The sequence below is a fragment of the Anthonomus grandis genome, chromosome 3 (genome assembly GCF_022605725.1).
Source record: "Anthonomus grandis grandis chromosome 3, icAntGran1.3, whole genome shotgun sequence".
NCBI lineage: Eukaryota > Metazoa > Arthropoda > Insecta > Coleoptera > Curculionidae > Anthonomus > Anthonomus grandis.
In genome coordinates this window covers 47,626,839-47,650,481 of record NC_065548.1, presented here as the reverse complement: position 1 = coordinate 47,650,481, position 23,643 = coordinate 47,626,839, and the positions used below count along the sequence as shown (strand labels likewise).

General features: G+C 34.3%; 1 protein-coding gene and 1 long non-coding RNA gene across 6 annotated transcripts in view; both read right to left on the bottom strand.

The window, feature by feature from the left end:
* LOC126733808 (centrosome-associated protein 350-like) overlaps positions 1-23,643 on the bottom strand; it is a 176,318-nt gene that overhangs the window by 61,369 nt on the left and 91,306 nt on the right. For all 5 annotated transcript variants that reach the window (XM_050437217.1, XM_050437218.1, XM_050437216.1 and 2 more), the window contains 2 exons: positions 13,424-13,661; positions 11,832-11,992 (listed from right to left, as the gene is read on the bottom strand). In XM_050437217.1, the coding sequence (XP_050293174.1) occupies positions 11,832-11,992; positions 13,424-13,661 (399 nt within the window). The remainder of the gene's footprint in view (positions 1-11,831; positions 11,993-13,423; positions 13,662-23,643) is intronic.
* Positions 7,066-7,949, bottom strand: LOC126733816 (uncharacterized). Its single transcript, XR_007659871.1, has 2 exons — positions 7,478-7,949; positions 7,066-7,415 (listed from the first exon to the last, which is right to left on the bottom strand). It is a non-coding gene; the product is annotated as an uncharacterized LOC126733816 (long non-coding RNA).

Sequence of the window (23,643 nt, the reverse complement as noted above, 5' to 3'; positions counted from 1 at the left end):
AAGTTTCAGTTGAGTGAAGCGGAGGTGTTAGCCTTCCTTTATACCGGGTATTAATATTGTGAACATCTGTGCGAAATTTTATTTTATTATATAAGTAAGGTGGAGATCTTAAATTAATTATTTTAAAAAACATTGAAGATGCCTGAAAAATCTTCTGTTGTGCATAGTCAACCACCTGGTTTCCTTAAGCTTGTGTTTTATCGATTTGCGCTTTCTTATGCCATATATTAATCTAAGGCACGCATTTTGGAGTTTCTGAATTCTACTCTCTTCAGCAGTTCTCAAGCATGGACCATACACTGCATCGCAATGATTAAGCTGTGATAGGACCAGCGAATCACACAGCAGAATTTTTGTTTTTCTATTTAAATCGTAACGATGTCTATAAATATTTTTAAGGTTTAAAAATCCTTTTTGAATACATGAATTTACGTGCTGCATGAATCGCAGGTCACTATCCAGAATCAAACCCAAGCTCTTGCAGTGCTCGACGTGTTTTATAGACTCGTTATTGATATGAATTAGGTCCCTATAATACTGTAAAAAACTCTTACGGCTACCTTTGCTCCGAAACAGCATAAATGCCGATTTCATAGAATTTAATTGTAAGCAATGATTTTTAGAAAACTCGTAAATGCTGGCAAGGTCAGCATTTACGAGTGCAATTTTTTTTGGTGGTAGATGTTGTCCACTTGCATCGCTCGGTTCAATACCACCACATAGGACTTAGGCGGCGTGAAGGGGTTCCATGGAACTCACGTTTGGCCGCCATGTCGATGTGTCCGGTTTCCAAAGGGGAAATGGAGTAGTAAAATTAATGCATAATGGCGCCCTCACGACCAAAACTTTCCGGAGGTAAACTCGCCTCCCATTCGGATCTCCGGGCGGAGGCTGGTCGGGGGGGTCCATCAGGCGGATTTAAAAGCCTAAAAATCAATTTCTGCAACATCAGAGGCCTAAACAACAATATTAATGCAGTACACCAATACCTGCAATCAAATAAGCCTCATATTCTGGCATTGGCAGAAACAAAGGTGAAACCTTCAACAACAAATGTTCACCTCATTTATCCTGGATACAATCTACACACCCGATTTCGACTAAACTTTGAATTGGCAGTATTTGTCAAGAACGATTTGAGTTGCCAGCGGGAGGAAACGTTTGAACCTGCGGACTTCGACATCATGTGGTTCAAAATAATAGCCAGTGAAGCCACGAAATTTATCTGCTGTATCTACAGACCACCAAGCGACACCCAATATAGGCGGCTCTTTTTGAACCTGATTGATTGCATTAACTAACTGCAAATTGTCTACCCAAGCGCAGAAATCATCGTCATGGGTGATTTTAACGTTCACAATATCAACTGGCTGCGTTTCTGCAACAAGAACGACGATGAAGGACGAGAAGCTGAGCTATTTGCCACCATATGCGGGCTTACGCAGCTTGTGGAGGAACCTACCAGAATCCCCGATCGAGACGGCGAGTTCGCGAGTCTCCTAGATCTGGTCTTGGCTTCAGACCTGACTCGTACACTGTATCAGTACATGCCCCCCTAGGAACATCGGACCACAAATTGATAACAGTCTCTTGCCAGTTGGATGTTAAAACGCCGATGTCGCGAAAGGTATGGCACTATAAATCAGCAGAGTGGAACCATCTTCGGGAATTTTATCGCTCATTCCCTTGGAAAGAAGTCTGCTTTAGAACCAATAACATCTCAGAATGTGCAAACCAAATTACAGAGACGATCTTGGCAGGAATGGAAGCTTATATCCCTTTTTCTACTAAATGCGGATCAAACAACAAACAATGGTTCAACTTGAATTGCAAAAAGGCAGTAAACACTAAAAACGCAGCATATCGCAAATGGCGTCAACATCCTTCCATCGAAAATCGGAGGAACTTTTTAGCCTCCAGAAATAGCTGCAAGCGAATTATTGATGAATGCAAAGAGAGTCACAACAACAGGATCAAAAACAAACTGCTAAACTGCCCAAATGGAACAAGATCTTTCTGGTCGGTATCGAAAGCCGTTAGTCAAGGATTTGCTAAGTCGGTCTTGCCACCCCTAACAGCAGATGATGGTTCTATCGCAATAACAGCAAGGGAAAAAGCCAACTTACTGGGTAATTTCTTCGCGTCCAATTCTACTCTGCACTCGCAAGGCAAAACACCGCAATATTTGCCAAGGGTGAATTCATCGATGGGAGAAATTTCGTTTCCCCAACGAATTATAAATAAAATTCTTAAAAGCGTAGACACCAACAAAGCTTCTGGACCCGATGGAATTCCAGCCCTGGTACTAAAACGTTGTGCAGACGAATTGACTCCTCCCTTGTGTAGACTGTTCACGGCACCTGTATAAACAGGGCTCATTTCCAACAAGCTGGAAAGCTGCTCAAGTGCAAGCTGTACCCAAAAAGGGTAAGAAGACGATGCCGTCCAATTACCGCCCGATTGCACTAGTTCCAGTAATATCGAAGATTATGGAGAAAGCAGTCAACCAACAACTGTTAAGATATCTGGAATCATCTGGACTAATCAGCGATCATCAATACGGTTTCCGAAAGCTTAGATCCACCGGCGATCTTCTGGTTTACGTCACACACTTGTGGACGGAGGCCATGGAGAAGCACGGCAAGTCCCGCTCAGTCGCTCTTGACATTTCCAAGGCATTTGACAGAGTGTGGCATGAGGGACTACTAACCAAGCTCTCCTCAATCGGCATACAAAACTCATTATTGAATTGGATCAAAAGTTTTCTTGAACAACGAACAATCCAAGTAGCCGTCGATGGACACCTCTCCGACAAATTTAACATTAACGCTGGAGCCCCTCAAGGATGCATTCTATCCCCCACCCTTTTCTTGATATATATCAACGATTTGCTAGGAACCACTGTCAATCCAATCTACAGCTTTGCGGACGATAGCACACTTAAGTCCGCCAAACCAACGTCAGCCGCAACTTCTCAGAATCTTAGGCAGCAACAAGTAGCTCTAACCAACAACGATATTAGAGCAATCTTGGAGTGGAGCGGTAACAATCTGGTCAATTTTAACGGTAAAAAAACGCAGGCTGCAGTATTTACGATGAAGACTAACGTTGATGGCCCGGAGCTGGTTATGGCAGGGAAAATATTGCCAATGAAATCATCTTTACATCTTCTAGGAGTCGAAGTCACCAACAGTGTGTCCTGGCATGACCACGTTGCCGAGATCGCCAGGGCAGCTTCCAAAAAACTCGGAGTGCTTTTCAAAACGAAAAAACTGTATACACCAGAACAGCTGCTGACTCTTTATAAGGCTCAAATACGCCCTTCCCTCGAGTATTGCTCGCATGTCTGGAGCTCTGCACCCAAGCATAGTTTAAACCTGCTGGATTCTATTCAGAAGAGAGCTATTCGTCTTATCGACAAACCAGAACTGACAAAGAGTCTGGATAGTCTGGAGCACAGAAGAAAGGTGGCTGATCTCTGTTTATTCTACCGTTATTATCACGGTAAGTGCTCCTCTGAGCTGGCAGGCCTGATTCCACCCAGGGCTGTTCCGGCAAGAAGGACGCGTCTAGCAGTTGCGGCTCATCAACATCGAGTCCACCTGCCTACCCCAAGGACGTCGCTGTATCGGGACTCATTCATCTGGAGAACATTTTCTTTGTGGAACGGGCTTCCACCTCACATATTTCCCGACGCATACAACCTACAGCGATTCAAGATAAATGCCCACAAATATCTTCGCGCAAGCACCACTCCAAGAGTGACATAGGACTTTCCTCTTGTGCTTGTGTTTACCATAAAAAAAAAGGTCATAATTAATGGCAGCCACTGCTTGGGAACTTTCACTTGGTTCAAATGAGAGATTTATTTGAGTATCATCAGCATAATAGTGCTGCTTAGATGATATGAATATTTTTGCCATGTTTGATACATAGATTGAAAAAAGGATTGGCCCAAGGATGGAGCCCTGAGGCACGCCAGAAGAAATCTCTAAAAAACCAGAATCTACGCCATTATAAGAAACGACTTGATACCTATCTCTAAGATAATTAGCAATCAACGCGCATGCCCCCTCCCCTAAACCAACAAATGACAAAATATTTATTAAAAGATCATGGTTGAGAGTATCAAAGGCCTTGCTATAGTCAAGCATTACCAGTAATGTTAGTTTATTGGAATCAAATGCTGATAAAATATCATCAGTTATAGAGGCCAATGCCGTACAACAGCTGTGGTTTGATCTAAACCCTGATTGTATCACTGGTAAAATTGAGTTGTCTTTAACATATTTCTGAAGCTGCATTTTCATTACTTTTTCTAATATTTTTGATAGCGTTAGAAGAATGCTTATTGGCCTCAGATCGCTTAATGTAAGAGGTTTTAACGTCTTGGGTAAAGCGCTAACTTTCGCTTTTTTCCACATTGAAGGAAAAACAGAATTTGCGAGACAATAGTTTATGACATGGACAATATAAGGTAGTAGAAAAGGCAGGCATAGTCGGATGGTAAGTATATTTTAATTTCATCAATGCCCGTGGCAGTAGTTTAAATGTTATTAATAACCTTTACAATATCATACTCCGATACGGCCAAAAACCTAAAACTCGTTTGAAATAAGTAATTTTTAACACTTTTATAATAATTTAGAGTATTTTTATTTAAATGAATTTTTGAAACAGAGTTGATAAAAAACTGATTAATTTTTTTTTCAAGATTTTTAGGAATATTATTTCTATTTTGTTTATTTTTTAGTCTGAGTAATTTGATTGAAGACCAAACATCTTTTGTAGCAGTTAATTCTAAGGTAAAATATGTTTTTTTTTTATTACGTATTGCAAGAGTGGTCATATTTCTTAGGCGTTTATAACTATTCCAGTCATCAATACTTTTATTTTTTTTGTACCTTGCTAGCATTTTATCTCTATCCTGCATCATAGCCCTTACAGCGTCAGTCAACCATAGAGCGTACGGCTTGGTAATGCGAAATTTTATAGGTGGTGCATGTAAATTAAGGAACGTAACTATGTTGTCGGTTATAAAAGAAATATTTTGATCAACATCTGTTAAATGATATGCATTGTTCCAGGGTATAGACCGAAGATCCGAGTCAAACTGTCGCAGATTTATACTTTTGAAACAGTGCGTTGTCTTAAAAATAGGCGTATTTTTAGTTGAATAAAACACAGTCCTTATATAAATAAGTTCATGATCACTTCCATCACAGGACGTTGTTCCACTAGCTATCACAGAATCTTTGTTTGTTGTCAAGGCATAGTCAATTAATATAGCAGAGGAAGATGTTATGCGCGTTGGTCCCTCAATTACCTGAGTCAAACCCAATGCATTAAATAACTCATTAATTTTAATTACATCCGAATTTTCATAGTTAAGTAGATTTATATTAAAATCCCCAACACAATAAATATTATCATGTACTGGAATAAGATTTATCAGAGTATTCTCTAAATTATTTAGAAACTCTATGCATGCAAAAGTTGGTGGCCTATACACAACCCCTATAACAATATTTTTTGCTTCAATCGATAGTTTAAACCAAAGCTGCTCTATTGCAAGTGGAGAATTAATTAACGAAAAAATAAATTCACTTCTTACATAAGCGCCGACACCTCCGTCCCGACCATCCCTATCACACCTTAAAAGCCTATATCCAGGAATTTCAAAAGACTTACTTACAAGAGACTTTTTAAGCCAGGTCTCCCAGGTCCCAGGTCTACGTTTAACTTGACCACTCTGTATACACGTCACTACACACTTCGATCGAGTAGTTTAAGAAAAAAACAAAGATCTACAAAGAAACTAAGTATTTTTTATTTACTTTCCTTACCTTGAAAATTTGTAGATTTAACTATTTTTTCATATTTAAAAATAAAATTAAGTGGGATAATAACCCTAGAAGAACTTAGGAATTTCTATAGGTTAGTGTAACTACCCAAAGGAGTCACGCCGAAACGCATCAACAACATGGCAGTGAAACAAATGTGTAAGACAATTAAAAATGCATATCAGGAAAACTGTACATTACCTAGGCGACTAAGAAATGAGTTGAGAAAGCTAGACAATCAAGCTAGAAAAAAAGCGTTGTTTATAAATTTTCTCATTTTATTATCACAGAATTTACTTAAAAAAGTAACTTGTACTAGTTAGTAGATATTATTATTTTAAGAACAGTTAACTTTCAGTTCAATTTAAATGAAAAGCAGCACTTTTTATCTTTAACAATGGTGTACAACATAGCTGAACAACTGTGGACATTATTTTTATTCATGTTTCCCAGGATAAATGTTTCTTAAGGACCGCTCAGCGTCTTAACGAGAGGCATCAGGTCAAAATTTAAGCCCTACGTATGTTCGTCAACTAATAGCCAAATTTGAAGAAACTGGTTCTTCATGAATAAAAAAAGAGAAATCAACCAAGATAAGTCGACGAAACAGCGCAATGTGAAATTCTGGGCCAGTTTCCAAGGAATTCAACTTTATCAACTCGTCAAGCAACTGGATTATTTCATGAATCAGTAAAAATGGTACATACATTTCAGAAGTTTTATCCCTATTAACTGTAAATACAGCATGAACTTGGTGACGACGACCCGCACTAAAAGAATCGACGTCGATTTCTACTAAATCTAATACCTCTTGACTTTTTTTTGTGGGGTCACCTAAAATCTGTGGTTTTTAAATCGCAACCTGAGTCACTAGAGCAATTTCAGCATAGAATTGTTCAGGAGAATGCCGTGCTATATCCAGAGAAATATTTGTAAATGTATGTTAAAAATTTGAAAGTAGACTTAATTATTGTCTTCAAAATAACGAAAATCATTTTTAACATTTAGTTAAATAATAATAAAAATGTCAAAATAGTTTTTTTCCGAAAATCGATAAGAAATAATAACATTTTTGACAACATATTTGAAAGAAAAAGTCAATATTTCCTCCAACTTGATTGTTGCCTGGCAACCGAAAATAACAGTAAGGAAATATTCATTTCTGTACTGTAAGGAAATGTTATTTCCATACAGTAAACTTTAGAACATAAATGCGAACAGGCTTTTTCCTAAACAATTTTATTTTTAAAACTTTCAGCACAAACAAGGTTAACATTATATTTTAAAATTATTACTTATTATTTGTTATATTTACTGTTATTTGACAATTAGTACAAGTATTGAAAACTGGAAGAACTTGGGAACTAATAGCATTGTTTTGTTGAATATTTTCCAAACTAATAATTTTATTTGTATGACAATAACTATTACTATAAATGATCTTGATGTATTGGTTTTTGAATCCGGTATGGTAACTAAAAGTTTAGATAGGAGGTCTTGTATATCTTGTACAGTCATTTTAACCAGCTCGTCCATTCTGCAAGCTCCGGAAATTCCAAATATTACAGCTACCTACAACAATAAATAAGCATGTAAAGAATCCAAATATAATTTGAAGTTTAGTAGTAAGTTACCTTAATCATTAAATATTCCTTATCTGGAGCTTCCTGAATAAATTTGTTTATTTCTTCTTTAGTTAAAATCTTGGATTTTTTTGGCTTATAGGCATGTGCTTGTTGTTTCAGGAATGCCCGAAGTTTTGAATATTCAGATATATCCACATCATGTCTAATTGCAAGGGTTGCCTTCAGCATTGAACAATTGGCCCATAAAGTTGAAGAATTCATCTTGGAACCAAGCTCCAAGAAGTATGCCATTACAACATTTTCCGAGAAAGAAGTTACATTTTTATTTGTACGGTAGTCCATGAAGCGGTTGTATGCATAGTTATACTTATTTCTAGATTTTATTGGTAACAATTCCAATGATGCAGCATTCACTGCCTCCGTGAGTTCTGGGAGGGTTTCAGAAATGGAACAGTCATCATCACTCATCATTTTACACGTTACTTTTGCTTTTTAAAACGTTAAAAAATCAACACTTTGGAAAGACGCCACAAATAAACTTTTCACTCGTCAAGTTTGACAATTTAAAATTATGTACTTCGTTTCCGTAGTTACAAAACAATGTTTCATGGCTTCTTTTATTTAAGGGAAAAATAATAATGTTGATTTAAAATTTTTAATATGATTATGTCTCGGCTTGCGCCTCGACTGGCAATTTTTACGATCGCCCGGGAATGTTAAGCTTTTCCTACTAGGTATACAATATACTATTTATTTATTGCTTTCCTTGATAAACAGAAAACATTTTCTGAAATGTGGCATTCGCTGGTGGTCATTTTTCAAGAGCTTTAAAATAATGGCGACACTCGACCCCCCCTTTCTATTTAAGATTTTAGGGGTATATCTCACCTTGTCTAGAAGGTTGCAGATAAGGGTGAGATCATATGCTTGTTTTTATTCCCCCTTTTTTTATAGAAGCTCTTTTTAGCGTTTTTTTTATTAAGTTTTTTTTTCCTAATATACAGGGTGCCTCTAATTAAGTCGTCACTATTGATATCTTTGTTAATATTTAACATACAGGGTCGGTTAAATTAGCAAACTAGTTGGATTTTTTCTGTTGATTAAAATGGTAAAACCAGAAAAAAATTGAACATCGCGTTTTCGGGAAAATGTGAAAAATTTACGTTTGTTAAATGAAATCCCCTGTATATTTTTACATAAATCAAAAGATAATAATTTTCTTAATAAAGAAGTTTATTTACACTAATAGCCTAAACCTAAAAATAACAAAGTTATAGCGATATTAATAATTTTGTCAAATTTAGCCAAGTTGGCTTTGAAATAAATAACATCAAGTAAAACTACTAATTTACAATAAATGAGCAAAAACATCGCCATCTTGTTCAATACATTTCTGAGCACACTTAAGCACACGTCTTGTAGCTTTTAAGATTGATCTTCTATCTATTGATCCAATTATTTGCCTAATATGTGTTTAAAGTTCATCAACGGTTCTGTATTTTTTTATACACTTGATTTTTTATGTAACCCCAAAAATAAAAATCTAGGGGGGTTAGGTCTGGTGACCTAGGTGGCCAACGAATCGGGCCACATATCGCAATCCATTTATCGTCAAACAGTCTATTAAGTAATATTCTTACATCATTTAGTTGATGGGGAGGTGCTCCATCCTGTTGAAAATAGATTTGTTGCCGTCTCTCCAAGTTAACATTATCCAAATAATCTTCCAGCGCCAGATAATATGAGATCAACATATCTCCTTCCAGTCAAAGTGCCATCATAAAACACAGGTCCTATTACTTGGCTTCCTATTAAGCCGCACCAAACGTTTATACTAAATTGATTTTGAGGATTTCTGGGATCAGTAAGGAAAAGATTTTTTCTTGGGGCCAATAGTGTACATTTTTACGGTTAAACATACCTTTGTTTGAAAAATTAGCTTCGTCGCTCCAAATTGTATGGTTTAAAATATTATCATTAGCTTCATATGCATTACGTAACCAGTTGCAAAAAGCAAGTCTTCTTTCGTTATCGCCAGGCAACAATGTTTGTACTGGTCGATACTTATATGGCACAAATTTGTGTTTCTTTAAGACCCGCCAAATTGTTACTAAGCTCACACCGTGAGCTCTTGCTAAATCTCTAGTTGAGTTTTCCATATGAGCTTCAAAATATGCCAAAATAGAAATTTCAACATCCTCGCTTACTATAAATTGGTTCCTTCTTTTAGTTCTTTTAAACACGTTTTCGTTACTTCTGTAGAGAATTAAAAAGTATCTACGGTTTGGCAAGTTACGAGTCTGGAATCTCTGGCGGTACTCTTCTAGCGCTCTGTCACTATTTTTTCGACATACAAGGTAACATTCTAACATATCACATTTTTCAATATGCGTAAAAGGCATTTTACTAAGTTAGATTTTACAAAAATCATAAACTTTGCTAACATGTAACTGTCAGTATTTCTTTATTTAATAAAATCTGTATGGCTACTGTCATTTTATTATTCAAACAATGATTTATTTGTTTCGCTCTCAAAAAGTTCAAGGCCAACTTGCCTAAATTTGACAAAATTATTAATATCGCTATAACTTTGCTATTTTTAGGTTTAGGCTATTAGTGTAAATAAAACTTTTTTTATTAAGAAAATTATTATCTTTTGATTTATGTAAAAATATACAGGGGATTCCATTTAACAAAAGTATATAATGTCCTATACCTCAGTGTAACCGTTTTTGAGATATTTTTAATTTCATGTGAAAAACTATGTTTATAAGCCCTAACATAATTACCGATTTCTCCCTTTCAGTAGCCTTTATTTATTGGATAGTTTTGGTTTTATTTTAAAGGAAGGACTTTTAAAGTATATTTTAATATTTGGCAAAAAAAGATGCAGGGGGGTTAAAAACTAGCATTAAAAATTAAAATGAAAAAATCATTAAAAGTCAATTTTTTTAAATGAAAACCCACTATTTTTATAATTTTTCATGAACATTATTAAAAATAAGGTTAACTTTATCTAAGGTTATCGAGTCCAAAAATTGAGAGTTTCCGAAATATTGGCAGTTTAAATTTGGCCTAATATGAAAAGCCACATAGTAACACGGCTCAAGGATTTGTTGATTAGTTGGCCATGACGGTTGTCATAGTAACCGGTAGAAGCGGCAGTAAGAAAATGGATTATAACAGAAATGTCAGTATTGCTTGTAATTTCGTAATCCAGTTTTGTAAATTTATCTCAACAATCGTACAGGAAAATCCACAAAAAAGTTTTTGGATGACGTAATTTGGACTGATGATGCAAAATGTTCAAAAAATTGTATTTTTAATAGACATAATTCCCATGTTTGGAGTGATTCAAATCCTCATGCTGTGAAATTACAAAGTTATCAAGAAGTCCGACAGTTTAATGTTTTTTGTACTATCAGAAATGATCGAATCATTAAATTACACTTTTACAAAGAAAACTTAAATAGCAAATCACTTATAAATTTAATGCATAATAAGCTTAAATTTCTAATTCTGTATAAATTTTTACATGAGAAGGATATTTAAATATTCTAGAGGGCTTGGATACAGAATATTTAATGAATTTACCATTGGCGGAACACCGAAACGTTTATTACCGAGATGATGCATATGCACCACCACACAGAACCCTACCTGTAATGAGATTTTTAGACGCATCATTTAATGACAAGTGGATTGCTAATAATGGACCTATTTTGTGGCCTCCTCGTTCTCCGGATTTAACTGCTCTAGATTATTTTATTTGGGGAAGAATAAAGAATATTGTTTATTTTAATCCATTAACAACGCAGCAGGATTGTATGGAAAGGGTTAGATAAGCATTTGAAAGTTTATCTCCAGGGTCAATTAGAGCGGCAATCCATGACGAGCTAACTCGCAGATGTGAAAAATGTTTAGAAGTTCAAGGAGGAAATTTTTAACATTTGTTAAAATAACTTGTTACTCTGCGAAAATTTGTAAAATTTTCTATTATTCGCGTAACAGCGATGACAGACATGATAGTTTCTGTTTTTCTGGGAATCTATCGGCAAATATTTGGCATGTTCGCGATAAGACTTTGTTACATTCTCAATAGATAATAAACAAATTTAAATAATCTTCGTGGGTATAATTCAATCGCCATGGCACATTAGTTTTTAAAAAATTATGAAATTACAAGCAATACTGACATTTCTGTGGTTTTTAATATTGGCCAAATTTAATAATTGCCAATATTCCGGAAACTATCAATTTTTGGACTACATAACCTTATACAAAGTTAACCTTATTTTTAATTATCTTTATGAAAAATTATTATTATTGAAGAAATAATATACTATGTATATTATTTCAAATATACATAGTATATTTTGAAATAATTCTATGCTCTACTTACTTTTTTAAGTTGGAAATAGTGTTATTGCCAATAACCTCCTGGTCCGATCCGATTCCGGGAAGTTCCGGTAGTTCGAGATCAGTGATGGTACTATCCGAATGTTCTGAAATGATATTCACCATGGAATGTGTCTTTGAAGTGTGCGTTGTGATGCTTTTAATCTAAAAAATATAAAAGTCCTTAAATTATACAGTGAAAAACTGTAGTCAGTGTGATCACGGATTAAGCACCAAAAAAATGGAGAGACAACTGGCAGTTATAAAAATACCATAACAGGTCACTTTGATCTCAAACAAGTAGAAGAAGAAGGAGGAGGAGGAGGAGGTAGAAGAAGAACAAGAAGAACAAAAAGAACAAGAACAAGAAGAATTGCTTTTTTTAAAAGTAGTGTAGTATTTAATTTTAAAATTTGAATTTCGCGCCTTTAGATATAACGTCATAAGGTTTGTTCTCACAGCAGTAAGAAACAAGTTTTCGACAATTAAACATGCGCAATAGAGTAAAAGGCGTTCGCACAGAAACTTCTGATTCTTGGTGTTCTTACACAAATTTCTGATTGTCATCTGATAGTTAGACTTGTTTTCAGATTTATTTCAAGCAAAGTGTCAGAATTCGTGTAGCCAGTCAACGCCGATCTTCGGAATATGAACATAACCTCTAAATTGTTGTTTGTATTTTGTCGTTTTGTATAGTCCCTGATATTCGTTTTGAAAAATTGTATTTTAAATTGTTGGATTAGTCTAAAAATACACATTAAGGAAATGAGTGATTTTGAATTGTCGGAAGAATTTGATCAGAATTTTATTGATTCCGAGTTATGTTGATTCCAACACAGACTTATAAAGAAGATTTACTTGAAGATCACACAATCTTAAACTCTAATAATAATATACAGCTATTTTAAGGTTGTACTGTAATTTTTTTTTTGTTTATGTTTTATTTTATTGCCCTTTTCCCACTGGCATAAAAAAGTGAGGTTATTTTTCTTCTCCACTCAACCCGTATTTGATGTTCGGACAGACGGTTTCAAATCGATCAGAAGTTGTAATATTTTACGCATGCGCATCAAGAATGGTTTGAAAACAGTTTCAAACTTGTAAGAAATTTGCAGTGAGAACAAACCTATAATAATATGTGTTGACAGTTATTACGTTTTGTTAGGTTGGCATAAGTGATTGATTGAAGGAGAAATTATGTCGTGACTCGATTATGGCGAGACGCATTAATTGATTTATTTTAAAATTATGGATTTATTAATTATTAGTTTTAATTTGTGTATTTGTTTAACCGAATCAAAGGCCATTCTACAGTCGTTATTTTATCAATCTTGTACATTTAGGTATTGGGTCAAAATTCGAATACTTAAAATCCAAAAATTGTATCAATTACTTCTAAAATCCTTAGATGTACTTGTGTATATATAAATCTGTATAACTTTGTGGTATATAAATCTAATAAATTAAGAAGGTTTTGGATCTTCAGATTAAAAGACTTCTTCAGTTTTTAATTTTAATTTCAATGCATACTAAATAATAATTTTATAGGGAGATGAGTTTTAAGTTACTACCCTGTATAATATATTTTACACTTACCTCTTCATCAGTGCCAACTGTACTCTTCGATATGGACGTTTCTGATCTTAAAGTGGTACCGCTGGTCTGTATAACTCTAAGGGGACCAGAAAGTCTTCTTTCTCGCTTTTCTTTCGGAGTGCATGGTCTGAGGCCCGATAGCATATTAACCGACATCAATTGGCTTTTTATCAGATCTTTTTCCCTTTTCAGGATCGTTTTTCTCTTTTGCGAGTCTTCCTTTTGCATTTGCTTGAGTCTGAAAAATGTTATTTAGTTAGTTTCATTTCAAGGATTTTCACTGTATATAAGAAATACATTTTTTAACACACATCAATAAGTGTGATAATTTGGCCAATTTAAGTGAAGTGGCTCACTACATTTATATCTTAAAAATACATTTTAAATAGGCTAAAGAAGTAAAAAAAAATACATAAAAAGTCTCATGGATAGCATAGAACATATCGTGGGCTTAGTTCTACAACTAGGTAACTCAATTTCTAAAGGAAACGAGTTATTAACTGGCAACTCATCTACTACGTCTGCTCTATTTAATGCAATAACTAGATAATTTCTAAAATAGTCCGTTTCTGCGCAGACGCAATTGTTGATAATAGGTATTTCTTAAATACGCGTGATATTTTATATTAAAACTAGGTATCTTTAGTTACCTAGTTATAGCAGCAAAATAAATACGGCATTTTTACTTATTCAGTCGTTGGTTCAGTCTTTGGTAAACAGTGGAGCAACACGTGTATAGTGCTCGTGAAATTTGTTATTGTCTTGCAAAACATATGATTTCCAGAAGCAAAAGAATAGTTGCAGCAGTTCTTAGGAATTTAAGCGAATACACAAGTTTGTTTTTTAATCCGTATTTTTCTTTAATTAGCAAAAATAATTGTCGTTTAGTTTTTAAGGTTATGTCTATGGTATTTTTTATTGCAATACAATAAAAGTAGGGAGACTATCAACAATTATTAGTTTTATTTTTTAGTGTTTTTATAGCTGTAATTGTTTATGATTAATAAGGTTTCAGTACAGGACTACAATCTATTATACAGGGTGTCACAAAATTTAATATAGATTTTACATAATATGCGTATATTTATTATTTAGGTTAAAAATATAATTGCAACTTCTTCAATTAACTAATAAATTAATTTGTTTTGTTAATTCAAAAATGTTTAATATCGCTCTTTGCCTGCAGATTATTAAATTTTCGCCATTAGTGTTATTCGACAACCGAATTTGTATTGTCGTTCACATTCAAAAAGGAAATATCTGGATCCCTCTCTTAACATAAATTGTACGGAATGTACGCCAAGGAAAGATAGGAACAGAATTTGGAACTGGCTAAGCCACCTACATACCGGAAAATTTGTAATGAAAAATATAATTTAGGATCTTACTATCTAAAAAAGACCAATGTCGTACTTATATGACTTACAAAACCGGTGCAAATAAGGATCAATTAGAAGAAAACTTGCAATAAGTCACCTTTTGGCCAAAAATCAAGCACGACAGGAGAAAAGGAATGATAAGGAACGAGCGCAGGATGCAGACGCAGACAACAATTTGTACGCTGTAATTTTGATCTTCAGCAAGTTTTGTTAGCAACAACTGATCCGAAAAATAATGCCCAATTTTATAAATAGCGTTTCAAGTCTTTCAATTTTACGAATTAGAATGTGGCTTCACATGAAGGTGATTATTTTGCTTGGTCTGAAATTGATGGCAAGAGAGGAAGTTGTAAAATTCCAACATGTTTATTCAGATATTTTCATGCTTTAGCGACCGTTGTGGCGGTCAAAATCTAAATAAGTTTACAGTAGGAATGTGCTTGACTGCAGTACAAGAATTACCTAATTTGCATACAATAGATTTAAAGTTGATGGTTGTTGGTCATAGTGAAATGGAATATGACTCCATGCATTCAGCAATAACAACAGAGCAGCAGCGAGTGTGGAAAGTGAATTGGCGGACTGAAAGACAATTGCTCGCAGTGCAAGAAGAAACGGTGACAGACCCTACGTTGTCCACGAAATGTCGCATCATCAATTCATAGATTGAAAATCTTACGTGGATAGTAACATGACAATCCGCAAAGAAGACTTAAAGGGTGAACCAGTCAGCTGGCAAAAAATCTGCTGGCTCTACTTTTTAAAGAAAATCCATACATAATAAAGTTTAAAGAGTCCTTTGAAAAAGAAGAGTTTAGAAGTCTTGATTGTACAAAACGAACAGGAACCAAGGGTGGTTTTTTATTAGTAGAACGCAATCCTTTATACGCGTCAGTCTTACCAATATCAAAAAAAGTATGACGACGACTTGAATTCTCTATTCAAACAGGCTCCTCCAGCTTCATTTTATGAAAATTTGCCACACAAAGGTGACCTAAAAAATTAAAAAAAAATAAAAAATTACCAGGAGTCTGGATTTGAAAGTGATTAGCTTAAGTTGTTTGTTTTTGTTGTTATAATTATTATTTGGGATGTATTTTATCCATTTGTTAATAAATGACTTTTTAAATATTTTCATAAAAATGTTTTATTCACAACTAGATAACTAATTAAATCGGAAATTGGAATATCAAAAACACAAGTGGATAACTTATTTATTCATGAACCAAAAAGAAATTTTGAGAGAATCACGTTTGGTTTTCATAAAGCAATCCATCTTCCACAACCAAATAAAGGTTAACCAATAATACAGAAAAACAACCAATAAAAAATTTTCAAGAAATATGGCATTATTAAAAATTCACATTCCCAACAATGTCACTTTTTGAGATATCTAGTTGTAGTTCTAAGCACAATCAGAAAATGTTATATATCATCTATATAAAATTTTCTGATTGTGCTTTAACTGTTTTGTCTGAAGCTATAAGTAAGTTTTTTAAGGCTTTTCTGCCAATATTTAAAGACGCAGAAGAGAAACTTTACGTCAATCTTAGTCAAAAGAATAATGCCGCAGCTGTCTTCCGTGATTTAACTAAGGCTTTTGATTATGCCAATCTTAAAATAAGAATAATATGATATTATTACAAGTATGTAATAATATCATATTATTCTTAATATAAAATTTACTTCAATTATTGCAGCGACGCGCTACATGATCTACATATGGTTTGCGTATGCCGAGACCTACCTACAGCGAGAGACTTTCAAATGCAAACTTGCTAACTTTTGATGAACGAAAGCTTCGTGGTGATTTAATTTTTACATTCAGAATCCTGTATAATTATTTGGGCTCTGATCTAAACGAACTATTTGAAAGAAATCGGGATATTAGACTTCGCGGTGATACTTTAAAATTAAAAAAACAGATGTATAAAACAAAAACACGTCAAATGTTTTTGCCTAATAGAGTGTTTGATGTTTGGAATTCGTTATCCGTAGATGTCATAACTGCTCCTTCTGTAAACTATTTCAAGTATCATCTGGATAAATTGGACATGTTTAGTGTTAAAATTTGGAAGCTGATATTTGAAGATTTATTGAAATAAATTGTAATGCCTACTTAGTTCATAGAGCAATAGAGAATGTAAATTCTTGGCTTTTATCTAATAAAATAATAATAATAAAGTATCACACTAGAAAGTTTTAAACAAAACAACAAATTTATTAATATGTCTAATAATGACTGAGCACATGTAATGGATGAAGCCTGACGACATTATTTACCTGGATTTTAACAAAGCCTTTGACAAGATTCCTCATAATAGACTTCTACTTAAGTTCGAGCATTATGGTGTATGTTTACTTACATATCGTTTTTTTGTAAAAAATTCCATCACACGAAAATTTATGCAAACCCACGAAAGCAAGCACTTGATTTGCAGAACAACCCTGCCAATGTATACAGGTTGGCGAATAGAAAACTACACCTAGGCATAATAAATGGCAACAACGCTTCTTGCTTACTTTCTGGTTGATAAGCGGCACAGCACAATCAGCAGACCTCATTTTGCTGTGTAACGGCATACTGTTGAATCTTAAAGCGCTATTTTAATTTTTCTAAATATTTAAATTATGGCAGTTTATACTCCTTCCGAAAAAGTTCAGGAGGCAACTTGGCAGTACTATCGTGCCGGAAAAAAAATGGGACAGCAAAATCTGCTAAATCTCTTGGTCTATTAGAATAATTTTTGATGTTCGTTCTGAAATCGTTCTTTCAAAATGCCTGCAGTATCTCCTCGACAAAAAGCGATAAAATACACTCGTCTGATCGATTGAGTTTCTATAAAAAGAATCGCAGAAGAATTGGGCAGTAGTAAAAATATCGTTTCCTCAGCTAAGGCAAAAATTGCAGAATATGGAGCTATTGTAAGAAATCAAGGTTCTGGTCAACCGTCAAGCCTTCTAATACCAGATTTGATAAAAGATATACACATAAGACTAATCAAAGTGGACATTTTAGTATAAACTTTTGGGCCTGGATTAGTTTTAGAGGACCAGGCGTTTTTCAAGTAGTGCAGGGAAGGCTTAATGCCTTAGGATATTGCAATATCCTGAAAAATTTTATGATGCCACCGGTTGGTGTGGTCTATGATAATGCTCCTATATATATACAACCCGTATAGTTCATAACTATCTAGACGAAAGACGAATTCAAGTTTTACCGTGGCCTTCGAAACGCCCTGATATCATCCCAATTGAAAACCTAAATTTTAATGTCCCAGTTTTTTCTCGCTGGTACAATGCAGGAATTTATTCTCAATAAATTTTGCAAATAGACCGATTCCTTGTGCTAAAGCTATTTTAAATCTTTTTGGCTCCAAGTATATAGAAATTGTCACATCCAAGCTCAAGAACCACCTATTGAAAGTCCAGGCGGAAAGAAATGGTTTGTAGTGCTTTAGTTTTGGATTCAACACGATCGAGCAGAAATATTGGAGAGGAACTGGGTGTGCACCATAAAACTGTGACGAGTATTTGGAAAAAACGTGGATATAAATGTTTTAAATATTCCGAAACTGAGGAAGTATTTCCCGAAGACCAGTGGCGAAGAGTGGCATTTTATAAAACCATGATGGAAAAGGCAAATGAAAATGAAAATAAGTTGTCTTTTCCATTGCATATTAAACACAATCCTTCCATTGTTCGTTACTAGTCTCAGGAAAACGAGCACAGAACTTTTCAGTTCCGTACTAAGTACCCTCAAAAGTTGAATGTTTGGGCCATTTTTCATTGATGATACTTGGACGCCGAAAAATACCTTGAGTTGCTACAAAACCAAGTTCTTCATGCCATTCAACTCCTCCCTGATATAGACCTGGCATCAGTCCATTTTCAACAAGATGGCTGCCTGCTCATAATGCGATTAGAGTAAAAGAATTTTTAACAAATACTTTTCCTAACCGCCTTATTAGTGGGACTGCCAATATTAAATGGCCTCCAAGATCTCCAGATTTGTCACCAAATGGATGCGTGTTTCGGATCGTTATCATGTTGAAAGTAGTGGTTGAGTGGCATAACTTCATCTGCGTAAGGTACCATAACATCCTGCAGTATGTCTTTATACATGAAACGATCCATCGTGCCTTCTATCAAGTGTAGTGAACTCCTCCCATAGCCCGAAAAACACCCCCACACCATCACGGAACCACCTCCATGCTTGACTGTGGACACCGTATATTTGGGATCATACCTATGGTTCACAGGACGCCTAACATATCTTTTGCTATCCGAATCAATCAAATTGAACTTTGATTCATCACTAAAAATAACCTTTTTCCATTCGGAGATTGTCCAGTGACTATGTTCTCGAGCAAAGCTCAATCGCGCCCGTACGTTTTTTAAATTTAGCAGTGGTTTCTTTGCAGGGTGTCTTGTTTTTAAATCACTATATTGAAGTCTCCTTCTAATGGTACGATAACTAACTGACCCCACACCTTCTTCTTCCAAATGCAGCTTGATTTCTTTTGAAGTTGCGAATGCGTCAAGTTTTGCTTTTTTCAAAATTAATTTGTCAACACGACTAGTGGTCTTCTTTGGTCGGCCAGTTTTTTTTTTTAGAGGAACAACACTTCCACGGAGATTAAAATGTTTTATTATTTGACTTACTGTTGCCCTCAAAAGAGAAAATTTTCCGCAATATCCGCCTGTTTAACCCCTTTCCGGTAATCGTCGATTGTTCACATCTTAATATCGATCGATAAAGTTATACCACGTTGTGTGAATTGTGTGAACCGGCATTGTGAATATTTTTCAAAACTAATAGTAAGAAAAGTCAAATCAACAGAAACCAACGCATAAAACTCAGAGACTCAATAAATATGTTGTTTGTCAATCCAATTTTGGCCACCTAGCAGTCAAACAAAATTATTGGAATTTGATAAAAAAAATATTGAGAAAAAATGCAAGCAATAAAAATCTATGGAATTTGTTTCTTCAAACTATGTTGTTTACATTCCTGAACACTAATAAGCTCAACCGGTTTTTCCTTTGCTTCAGATAAAATATATCCATAAAAATGGAATTTGTCAATCTACTTTTGGCCACCAGTGTATATACATCAGATCACTGACAGTATTACTTTTTTTACTTTGCACTACACACTTCAAAGAAAAACTCAGTAAACTCAGAAAAATGGACTTTTTTTAGAAAATTTTAATTTTTTGGTATTTCTACTATTGGTACAGCCTTGAAATTTTCGTATACAGGGTGTCCCGAAATTACATCGCAATATTTTACCAGTCGCATCTTTGTCTAAAAATAAGACAAAAATTTCATATACAGGAATCTTGAAAAGTGAATCGTTTTCACGTTACAGGGTATGTTATAATTCCTATTGAAGATGGTTTTTTGTTAATATTTTCGAAACGCCTGGTCGTTATTTTTCGAAATTTTTATCGTATACTACTATTATTGTTACTAACTGATTTTATAACATTTTATGCTAAAATGTATACAGGGTCGATTAAAATTAGTGGTCAGCAAGGTTAAAAATGTTTGCGGACATACGTTTATATAGCAAACTGTCATTATTTTTCCATGCAGAATCACCCCTGAAGTTTGTCGTACTTATTCACTAACACCCTGTATATAGTCGCTGACGTTCCTATATAAATAATTATCTTATTAGTGGATAGATCCACCTCTAATAAATCTAAAGAGCTTCTTAGTCCTTGAATGTTATGGTCACAAATTGTGACGGTTCTCTTTTGTTTCACAGACTGTTCTACTGTATTATTCTCGGTTTCGGATAATAATTTGTATGATTGATAATTAATAGTAGTGCGGTTTTGAAGAATAATCTAGATGACCCATGTTAAAATCAGTTCAGATCAAACAGAAAGAAGCTAACATCAAATAAGCAGGTATAGAGAGAGGGATTCACCAGGTTTCGGCCAGTGTTCAGTCATGAACAAGATTAAAGCAGTACCGTATTATGGTTCTAAAAAATAAAATCAATTAATTAACTTTGCCCCGTACTGTTTAATGTTGCTATATAATTGTTTTTCTTTTCTGTTGTTTATATTTCAATGTACAAAAACAATAAAGCATATTCTGATTTGATTTAATACATTTAGGAAAAATATACGATATATGTAATTTTGAGAAAAACAAAGATCTTAGTTTCCTCTATTTTAAGATTAATAATAAGTTTATTTATATACCTAATCAAATAACAAATACTTACATGTCATATATTATCCTTATAAACAAAAACAATGCGAAGTGTTATTCACCTTCCATATAAAACCGCGACAAATCATGTGTATTTTCAACCGTAAATTTCAATAACAGGAAAAATATAATAACAATATAAATACGATAAAGAACTGATAAAGCACTCGAAAGTTGGAATTGCATTTTTTCGTCACCGTTATCAGAAAACGTGAATACTATAAATAAAATCTTAAGTGTAATCCACCTGTTAATTTGTTATTTCACTACAGGTCTCGTTAATCGGTATTATATAATAGCACGCACTTTATTAAATGATCTTTTTTACGATTTAACTGAACTCGTATTTATTATCGCTTTTATGATCCATACAATGTGTCAATCGTATATTAGATAGTAAAAGGTATTACACAGACAAAAAACTTAGTGACGTCAGAAAACAGAAACACTAAATATCTGAGGATTAAGGGATAAAAAGTAATAAACAATGTAAGATTTACGGATGACACAGTGATTATGTCAAGGTCCGTAGAAGACTTTTAAAGACTATTAAATAAAAATAGCATATTTTGTGAACCTTTTGGATTAAAAATAAACGTAAAAAATATTACAAATATGGTAATAACAAAGAAATCAAACATACAATTAAAACTAAATTTAAATATAGAAGTTAGGTAGTAGTAACAGTCCTCTGTTCCAGAGACCTCGTAATAGAGCTAGGAAAGATAACATTAAGGTGCTGTGTGTTTCCATTACTACGAGGTACGTCCAGAAAGTAAGTTCCGTTTGGTAATAAAAATAAATTGTGTACAGATAGAGGAAAAATATTTATTGCACAAAAATCTACAACTCTTAAACTATTTTTTCACATAACTGCCGCAATTTGGAAGGCATTTGTCATAGCGTGACACAAGTTTGTCTACGCCTTCTTCATAGAAGGTTACCGCCTGTGTCTTCAACCAGATGGAAACATTTTCTTTTTTTTAATTTATTTTTTATTTTTTTTTGTCTTTTAATTAATCTGATGATTATCATGATGTAATTCGTATGGCTGTCGTACAGAGCAGTTCAAATTTTATACAGAAAATTTCAAAACGTAAAGGCAAGGCGCAGGATTTCTTCAAAAAAAACTTTTTTCGACGCTAAAAACTGGCAGTCCTTCCTGACGAAATTTATGGCCTACTAAAATTTGCAAAAATCATCCGAGTGAATAGATTTAGAATTAAAAAACTCCGATATTTTAAAGATTTTAAAGATTTTGAATTTTTATTGACAAGAATAATAGTTTTATTAAGCAAATCCAGGTGGAATAATAAATGAAAAATAAAGGTCCCTGCGGACTGCTGCGTGTCTAACGTACATTTGATGCTGTACAGGCCAGCGGTCCCTAATAGATCCCGTTTTAACGCTACAAATGGACCGCTGTGGCCCAGTAGGGAGGGACCTCTATCACTGGCAACTTCTTGAATATAATAAATAATACTCATATTTTCAATATCAACTGATATTGATTTATTTTTGCTCTACAAAAAATGTTATAAATAATACTGAAGTCATATAAATGAACGAAAATGCTAATTTATGTTAGAAAACATCAAAATAATTGCTTAAACATTTTTGCAAGCCCTATTTGTGAAATTCCGCAAAACATTCAAAACAAAAATGGGGATTACCATCACAAACGTCACAGTATGTAGTAACTTTCTTTACCTTGTTTTTATCTAAAATGCCGTTCAGTTTTTTGTCGTAGCAGCCCTTACAATAACGCTTATCATTTCCTTCTTTTTTTCAGCACATGCATTTCGTGTCGTTTCTGAGATCCTGACGTAGATGGTCTGCTCACCACCTCATTTTCTGTAAACTTCAAACTCTCTATAACGCTTTCCTTGAAATCGGTTATTGAGATCGACGAATTATTTATGGCTTTGAAAAGAAAGTGTGCATTTACTAGAGCAGTTCCGAATATTAACTCAATGGCGATTTTTCGGTACCATTTAACAGTTTTCCTTAGAACACTATTGTAACTGGCCATTTGATCTGAAAGATCAATCGAACTTTTCGCTTTATTGTAGTCTAATACAGCTATAGGCTTCTTCACATTCCCAGCGCGTCTTTGCATGACTACTGTTTCGTGCGTATGTTTGGTAGAAAGCATTAGCACATCTCTCCTGTCCTTCCACTTTAAAACACATATACCGCGACTATTTTCCTTTGCAATTATTTCTCCAGGTTTCAGTTTTTTAGTGACAACTTCTTTTGGATTACCCCTCCGATTGGCTCTCAGAGTCCCCAATAAATGTGTTTTTTGATCCAAAAGTTTATTGGCCAATTCTAAACTCGTATAATAGTTATCGGTAACCACTGTACGGCCAAAATTTAAAAGCTTCTAAGACAGTTCCATAACAATATTTGTAGGAACGGAAGCACCTGCATCTTTATGTTTACCGCAATATAACTTAGCCAGTACTGGAACACAATTTAAATAATTTCACACCATATTTATGAGTTTTTTGAGGTATATACTGCCTCATAATAAGTCTACCGCGAAATGGAACTAAGCTTTCATCGATGCAAAACTCTTGACGGGGAGTGTAGGTTTCTTGAAACTTT